Here is an 8,871-nt window from a genome sequence, read left to right as displayed (position 1 = left end):
GGGGTGCCAGTCGGCCCAGACATATAGGGCCTGTTTGAGGAGACTAGTTGGATCATAATTTTGTGACTGATCACTGACCGAACAAGTAATGCCACACCTATGTATTTTTTTTAGTATTATTATAAACCTGGTGAGTCAAGATTGGAGAAGTAGCAAGAAGGGGGGTCCATCCTGTTAAATTCAGAAGAGAATTAGTTTCGAAAGTTTATTGTAAGACTACTTAGTTGTAGAATTATTGATGACCGAACCGTCTGTCCGAACATATAGATGACATTTGAGGAACCTGATTGTAGATGTTCTCGCCTTCCCCTCCCTCATGTCCCTGTCGTCAAGCATGTAGCCTTGATGTCACGGTGGAGGTCAAAGCTGGTGCTCTCAAAGATCAATTCTCTTGACGACATTTTGCATTGCATGTATTTTTTTTTTCACTGCGGTTTTTCAGTGTACGATGCGAGAGGAGGTTTTGTCTTAGGCTGGTCACAATGGGCAAGAACATAAGCTAGTAACTTCACACTTCCCTAGACTATGTTACTACCTCCATAGTGGGTAGGAACATCTATGTAGTGTCATGCAACGATGTATTTATTAGGTTATAGACTCATTGTTTCTTAGAGTGTGTGATGTTCCGGTAACTTAGCTAGTTACCACAAGCACCTCTCTCTTCATTAAATACGTGCCACATAAGCAAAGTTGTATTGGAGTGTGTGATGTTACTCCTAAGTTCCTCCCCACTGTGACCAGCCTTAAGCGACACGAAAAGGCAGTTAGGTTAAGAAAAACGAAAAGGCAGTTGATGGGCTAGACGTCCATCGTCGCTTGTTTAGGACGTGTGGCCGGGCTGGGCTTCATCAATCATCATCATCGCCGCTCGCCACGAGAAGTTTGTTTACTACTCCAGCTCGGATTACCGCCATCATCATCGCACGAACACTTGGACACGAACCGGAGACGGACACTTGAACGCGAATCCTAATTCGAGTCCAAATGCATGTCCATCCATCATCCACCCCTTCCGGTACTATATATTCCCACGCCAGGAGGAACCAACTCCTGAATCCACATACCACGACGATCGACATTGCACCGGACAATGACGACGGCGAGATATTGCTCGACATCGGCATCGGAAACCGCCGGCGGCGACGGTGAAACCAAATCCACGGAGATCACAGCGAACGACGCCGTGTCCACGCTGGAGCCTGGCTCAAGCAGCGCCGCGGCGGCGCCCTTCTCTGTTGAGCCCATCGACGCCGTTCCGCCGCCGGCCGCTGGACAACAACCCGGGCCGGCGGAGCCGGGCTGGATACGCGAAAAGCTGGGCCTCCAGCCCGACCACCCACTCCACTTCATCGCCGAGAAGCGCGTCCAGCGGTCGGACCTCGACGTGCAGCAGAGCCGCTTGTCGATGCCGCTCGGCGATGCCGTCGGCCGCCTCCTCCCGCTCCTCTCCGACGAGCAGCGCCGCGCCGCCAAACTGGCCAATCCCTGGGAGAGGCCGGAACCGCAGGCGTGCCATAGGGCGCGGGGGAAGAAACTTGGCAGGCTCGTCGTACCGGTCTACGTCAACCGTGCCGGCGACCGGACGGATGCTCAGCTGACACGATGGGACTCTAACGGCAGCACGGTGCTGAAATTCGCAGACCACGGGAGCTTCGTCGACGCGAGTGGCCTGGAAGTGATGGATGAGATCCAGATATGGGCGTTCCAGCAGGACGGCGGTCCGTGCTTGGTGATTCACAAGGTCAGGGACGATGAGACGACGGCGACGCCACCGGCAGCGGCGGCAGGAGGGCAACAAAGCAAGTCGTCTAGTGAAGAAGAATAGGATTGCATGTCTGGATGTGTATGTTCAGTTTTTGTTTAGAGATCCTGAGACCAAATATTGATGCAAAATGTAATTTTCCTTCAGTTCCGTTGCTAATACACGATGTTTTACGCCTGAAATATAATCTCTAAAGATGGTAAGCATTTACAGGATCGTGAGATGTTTCCATGACAAACTTAACGGTTATTTTGTTGGACATCAGCTGTTGATGAAAACTTATACTCCCTCCGTCCCAAAATAAGTGTCTTGAGCTTAGTACAAATTTGTACTATAGCTAGTACAAAGTTGAGACACTTATTTTGTGACAGAGGGAATAGGATTTATGAAAAAAAATCATGATAAATCTGTAAAATAATTTTGACACTATCAGCTACGGAGGCAGTAAGATTAGAAAGAGAGAAGCCATGGCAAGAAAACTAATGATGTTCCCTAGCGAAACCTGCAAAACCCAACACCTAAAACCCTCACGGTGTTCATCCCTATCTTGCAACTCAAACTCGCAGTTTGCGTTGCGTCCCTTCCAAGCCTGCAAACCTCAAACTCAAAACATGAAAGTGTGCCATCATATACTTGGCAACCGACAGAACAGCTGTGGTGCCGATTATCTTGGTAAACCGAGGTACACAAATTGCACATAATACTGACCTCAAGAAGTAATAACAGCTAAAAGGTCAAGGAACACCATAGTAAACAAATTAGAAGGACGAAGAGAGCAATTAGGTTGGCTTGTGTTCCGATTTAGGTGTTCCCTAAATCAGAAACTAAGAGCACAGTCGTGAAAAAGATTAACTTTGTATGCAAACCAGAAACAAGTACCGCATCATATTACCATAGGAACATATTACATATACGTGAATGGTATGCAAATGCAAACTGGGGGATGACATTCCAACCATAGTGCTTTAACTATGAGCACATGAGCTGCACATCTAAGACATGATCATAGGAGAACAAGTCCCTTCTAAATTTAATTAAGGACATTTTTTCATATCAAGTTATCATTTACGAAATATACTCACACGCAGATGGAAATTCTGCACAGCATACTCAGCCAGTTTCCCCGTCCACAGCTCTTGCCTCTTCCCTTGTCGTAAATGATCTGCACATCAGCAAAGTAGACACTGTGTTTAGAACATAGAGAGAATCCATACAAAGAACACCGACGAAACAGAACCGCGCACTGCATGAATAGCCTAGATAAGGCGAGGAAGCAATGCAACCAGTCTTGATAAGAAAAATATTTAAATTATTTCAAGGTTTATCAAGGAGTTACAACTGCATGCTAAACAACTAATGAGTATAACGATCAATCCAGCCGCCTGTGAGAACGTGAGAGTTTGGGCGTACCTGAAGAGCTGGCCAAGGCGATCGATGTCAAAACCAGTTCCCCTGTCCACAACGCTTGCCTGTTCCCTTGTCGTAAATGATCTGCACATCAGCAAAGCAAGACACTGTGTTTTAGAACATAGAGAAAACCCATACAAAGAACACCGTCGAAACAGAACCGCGTACTGCACGAATAGCCTAGATAAGGCGAGGAAGCAATGCAATCAGTCTTGATAAGAAACATATTTACATTATTTCAGGGTTTATCAAGAAGTTACAACTGCATGCTCAACAATTGATGAGTATAACGATCAACCCAGCCGCCTGTGAGAACTAAGAAGGCTCACCTATGAGAACGTGAGAGTTCGGGCGTACCTGAAGAGCTGGCGAAGGCGCTCGATGTCAAAGCCATAGGGTAGGTTCCCAGCGGACACAGTGGCCTCCTCGCCCGGCTCAAAGTTGCACTTGAATGCTTGCCTCAGTGTTTTCCACTTCGTTTCCTTGTCGGTGGCATGACAATGACCACCATTCAGGAGCCCTTTGCCCCATTGCTTGCATGGAGCTGGAGCATCACACACATAACAGTAGCACTGCATTTGAAAAAAAGAACAGCAACGAGGTCGCATTACAAAAGCTCTGTTGTCAACTCTGCTATTGTAATCGTATTACCAACAGAATCAGGGACAGGGGGTGACAATGCTTGTGACTTACCATTTTACAATGCTTTGGGTGAGGAGTGGTGCTAAAGGGCAATTCAGAACATAAATGCCGCGGGTGAGGGAAATCCTTGCACGCTATCTGCAGAAGCATGCCATGTAGTAGCTGAAATTTAGAATGCCAACACAGCCCGCAGGCAAACTGCAGTAAAACTGAAGATGCTCATCGACGGTAAGGATGGATAACATGGACAGATACTTCAGCAGACCACCTCCATGTTACAGGTTGAACAGTGAAAGTCTTTCCGAAAAAGTATGATCTGAAGCAGTGAACGTGCAATACTTATAAAACATATGCTCTCTGAGTCTGAGCCACGGTTCGATTCGAAATGAAATTTCCGACAAATCAGTGGGCTGGTCATCTCTAAACATGGACTCCAATGAAACAAGGTTCGCACAGCTTCACTGAAATGCACAAAATTGCGTGGACCAAAGCGGAAGGGAACAAACCAATCTGTACCTTGCCTTTGACCGCGACGATCTCCACCTCGTCTGACGCGCCGTCCCCCGCGCCCCTCCCCTTGGCGCTCGCAACCACAGCCGGCCCGTCAGGGTCGCCGTCCAGGATCACGCAGTCGTCGTCCTCCTCGTCGTCGTTGTCCTTTCTGGCGCGAACGCCGCGGGACTTGCCCTTCTTCCTCCGCGGCACTGGCACCGGCGGCGGCGAGTCCCCGAGCAACGCCACCCGTCCGAGGGAGCCGGGCGAGACAGACGACCTCCGGGAGCCCTCGTCCTCGTCGGAGCTGATCACCACCACGTCGCGCGGCGGCGGGCCCATCCTCCGAGGAGCTCGATGCCGCCACGGCGGCCCGTGGGCTTCGGGTTTGACCGCCGGGAGGGGAGCGCAGCGAGCTGGGAAGCGGACGAACAGGCTCGGCGAGGCGGGGAAAGTGGCCGGCCAGCGATTGGGGGAGGAAGGCGGCGCGAGCGCGGTATCGGATGTGTGACTGCGCAGACGATGTGGGGCCCACCAGTTTGGCAGCTCGGGGGCGGCTGCTTTCGCCCGCCCGCTCTGGTTCTCGAAATTTTGAATTTTCGTGTGGTACGCCACAGGATACGTACACGTGGACGGACCTCCACACGACTTTTTTTTTTGACAAGGAGAATATATATTAATATCGAGAGGGTACCAGATACACCCAATACACCCAGTCTCTGCACCAACAAGATGTTTGAAGACATTCTAGATGTACACAACCAAAAACAAACCTCCACACGACATACGTCCATCAAAGGATGGATCTGATTAATTACAGTCTGCCAACCCTAGCCGTCGCAGCCAAGAGAGCCAACCCTTTTGGCGGCTCCCCTCCGCCGGTGACTCTTGGTCGTCGGTGGTGAGGGGGTCGCCGGATCCCGCGCGTGTGGATCGTGTTAGTTTTAGTTCTAGGCCCCTAGTAGTTTAGGTTTTTGGATTGTTCGACGTCTTGGCTTCGGTAGCGGCGACGACGATGCTGAATAAAGAAGCTTCGTATTCTTCTCTGGCGAGGCGATCGTCTCTATGGTTGGTGACGGATTTGGAAACCAGTCTGTTCAAGTTGGGATGTCGTGGCGGCGACGACATCCTTGTGGTGCACATGTGTCCTCTGACTCCGTCGTTGCGACATCGTTTGCTCCAACGTCGGCGCGGAGCCTGGGAGGTAGTTCAGGAGCGAATGCACTGCGTCGACGACATCTGAAAAATGGAACATGTGCTAGATTCGTGGTTGATGGATGGCAGGTATGCTTTCCTCCTTCGGCGTCTTAGTCGTGGTAGGGGTGCCAGATCTGGGGTTAGATAGCGTGTCCGGAGTTTTGCCTCGGTCTGATTTATTCAACGGCAAGGACTTCATTTTTGGTGAGCCACCTTGGAGGTCCCTAAAGCTGCATACCAACGATGGAACCGCATCGAGCTCGGGTGAGAAGGTGATCTATCATTTTTTTTCTTCGGTGGTTGCTGTGGAGGTGCCAGAGACATGTGACTGGCGTTGGTGTCAAGCTCAGAGACGTTATGATGTCTTTTTAGTTTTTTCATGCCGGTCTTTACATTACATGTACTTTAATATTTGTGATATGAATGAGACAAATACCATGAAAATAGGATGGATCATATTTTGCTTAACGCCGCAACCGTCGAACCCGAGCGCCACCGCCACCGACGTTCTCCATCTTCGGTGACCTAGCTGCCCGATGATGTTGGAAATATGCCCTAGAGGCAATAATAAAATGTTTATTATTATTATATTTCCTTGTTCATGATAATTGTCTATTGTTCATGCTATAATTGTATTAACCGGAAACCGTAATACATGTGTGAATACATAGACCACAATATGTTCCTAGTAAGCCTCTGGTTGACTAGCTCGTTGATCAATAGATCATTGTGGTTTCCTGACCATGGACATTGGATATCGTTGATAACGGGATCACATCATTAGGAGAATGATGTGATGGACAAGACCCAATCCTAAGCATAGCACAAGATCGTGTAGTTCGTTTGCTAAAGCTTTTCTAATGTCAAGTATCATTTCCTTAGACCATGAGATTGTGCAACTCCCAGATGCCGTAGGAATGCTTTGGGTGTATCAAACGTCACACCGTAACTGGGTGACTATAAAGGTGCACTACAGGTATCTCCGAAAGTTTCTGTTGGGTTGGCACGAATCGAGACTGAGATTTGTCACTCCGTATGACGGAGAGGTATCTCTGGGCCCACTCAGTAATGCATCATCATAATAAGCTCAATGTGACTAAGGAGTTAGTCACGGGATCATGTGTTACGGAACGAGTAAAGAGACTTGCCGGTAACAAGATTGAACAAGGTATGGGGATATCGACGATCGAATCTCGGGCAAGTAACATACCGATGGACAAAGGGAATTGTATACGGGGTTGATTGAATCCCCGACATCGTGGTTCATCCGATGAGATCATCGTGGAACATGTGGGAGCCAATATGGGTATCCAGATCCCGCTATTGGTTATTGGCCGGAGAGGTATCTCGGTCATGTCTGCATGGTTCCCGAACCCGTAAGGTCTACACACTTAAGGTTCGGTGACGCTAGAGTTGCAATGGGAATAGTATGTGGTTACCGAAGGTTGTTTAGAATCCCGGATGAGATCCCAAACATGACGAGGAACTCCGGAATGGTCCAAAGGTGAATATCGATATATTGGATGAAGGGTATTGGAGTCCAGAATTGTTCCGGAGGTACCGGGTGACGACCAGTGTGACCAAAAGGAGTTTCAGAGGCCCCGACAAGCGTTTGAGGGCCTTATGGGCCAAGGGGAGGGGGCACACCAGCCCACTAAGGGGCTGTGCGCCCCTCCCACCCCATCTCACGTAACCTGGAGAGGTGGGGGTGCCTCACATAGGGCAGCCGCCTGATGACCCACAAGTATATGGGGTCAATTGTAGCCTTTTCAAAAAGTAAGAGTGTTAAACCCAACGAGGAGCAGAATGAAATGACAAGCAGTTTTCAGCAAGGTAATGTCTGCAAGTGCTAAAATTGTAAGTAGAAGAGTAGTTTGATAGCAAGATAATTTATAACGAGCAAGTAACGATAGTAGTAACAAAAGTGCAGCAAGGTAGCCCAATCCTTTTGAGGCAAAGGACATGAATTTCTTATGATAAGCAAAGTGTTCTTGAGGGTACACGGGAATTTCAGCTAGTCACTTTCATCATGTTGGCTTAATTCATGTTCGGTACTTTGATAATTTGATATGTGAGTGGACCGGTGCTTAGGTGCTGAAAGAACATGCGGTGTCCCCATGTTTGGTTTTGGTAATTGATGACAATCTCTATGGACTAATGGTTGCCTTGAGTTATATTTGAAGGTTTTGTCCATAGGCTTTTCTTGAAGTCCATGTGTTGGTTTCAAGGAGTTTATGAGTTGACCAAGGTGCTATTAAGGAATTATCCCAAGATTGGTCATGTGAGTGTTGAGCTTATTGCAAGCATGTCTTGAAGAAGAAGATTGTGTGATCATTCATGTTTACCTTCAAGACATCATCCAAATGAAGAGAGTTGGAAAGATTCAAGGTTGATCAAGACTAAGTCAAGAGTGAATCAAGTTGATCAACTCACAAAGCGTAGAAGATGTACCGAGAGGGATCAAGTGATCCCATGGTATGGTAAGCATTGTCAATTACGCTCTGTGTACTGACCCATGGTCTTCGTGAGAGTTCTTTGTGGGGTTAGGATCCAGTGTGCAAGTTCAAGCGATGCATCACAAATAGATCAAGTGCTTGAAGCTTGCCGCCCATTGTGGTGACAATGGACTTGTGAAGATGAGCCAAAGAGTCGCTCACCCATAGTGGACTATGGGGGAGCAATCATCTAGTCTTCATCGAGCCAACGCAATCAAGAAAGGTGGTCCAACTTGAGGGAGTCAAGATCGTCATCATCTAGCTCAAGTGGACCATGTGCAAGGCAAAGGTTTTCCCTTGAGAGATTTTCTATTAAACCGGTCTCATGGTGGTAGTTGGGAGACCGGGTTATAGGATCGTTTGCCGTACTATCAAGGGGGGCTCTCAAGTTGGTAGCTTGATCGTATCGTTAGTAGAGAGCTCAAACCATTGCATCCTTGCATCATGTTTCTTGTTTCTTGTTTGGTTCTCTTTGTGAGTCTTAGAGATTATGGTCATCTTGATGACAAGCTTGAGTTCATCTAAAACGGAGCTCGCTTGCGTCTTCTATGATGTTTTCGGTGTTGGAGGTTTTACCGATCTTATCCGAGGAAGGGTTCTCACCATTTTCTTATGGGACTTTTCTAATTTGCCTCTTATTGATATTTCTTTAAATATTGTGTTAGCCCTTGTCGCTAGCTTTCCAACAAACTTGGTTTCATCGAATTTGGAGTCCGTTTGCAAAAGTTGTGGCAGTTTTGGTGTTCTGAAAAGGCTACAGCGACCGCGAATTGGAATGGATGTAATTTTTTACTACCGCTCCAGAGCGGTACTACCACGGCTCCTACAGCGGTAGTACCGCTCCGGATCAAAAACCCGTCCCAAGTCCTGCGGTGG

The 8,871-nt window shown here is 48.0% G+C and overlaps 1 protein-coding gene across 1 annotated transcript; it reads right to left on the bottom strand.

Moving 5' to 3' along the window:
• Positions 1 to 2,634: 2,634 nt before the first annotated feature.
• LOC119305817 lies at positions 2,635 to 4,793 on the bottom strand. The gene is made up of 5 exons (XM_037582233.1): positions 4,328 to 4,793; positions 3,863 to 3,949; positions 3,527 to 3,741; positions 3,173 to 3,253; positions 2,635 to 2,924 (listed from the first exon to the last, which is right to left on the bottom strand). The coding sequence occupies exons 1-5, from the start codon at positions 4,643 to 4,645 to the stop codon at positions 2,873 to 2,875; spliced, it is 753 nt and encodes a 250-aa protein (XP_037438130.1). The 5' UTR covers positions 4,646 to 4,793; the 3' UTR covers positions 2,635 to 2,872.
• Positions 4,794 to 8,871: the final 4,078 nt, after the last annotated feature.

The sequence above is a fragment of the Triticum dicoccoides genome, chromosome 5B (genome assembly GCF_002162155.2).
Source record: "Triticum dicoccoides isolate Atlit2015 ecotype Zavitan chromosome 5B, WEW_v2.0, whole genome shotgun sequence".
Lineage (NCBI taxonomy): Eukaryota > Viridiplantae > Streptophyta > Magnoliopsida > Poales > Poaceae > Triticum > Triticum dicoccoides.
The sequence above is the reverse complement of the archived record's forward strand: the minus strand, read 5'-3'. Positions and strand labels throughout refer to the sequence as shown.

Coding starts and splice junctions, on each gene's coding strand:
- LOC119305817 (XM_037582233.1), bottom strand. CDS start 4,645: ATGGGCCCGCCGCCGCGCGACGTGGTGGTGATCAGCTCCGACGAGGAC. Junction 3,950..4,327: donor TCGTCGCGGTCAAAGGCAAG/GTACAGATTGGT, acceptor ATGCTTCTGCAG/ATAGCGTGCAAGGATTTCCC. Junction 2,925..3,172: donor CGCCTTGGCCAGCTCTTCAG/GTACGCCCAAAC, acceptor GCTGATGTGCAG/ATCATTTACGACAAGGGAAG.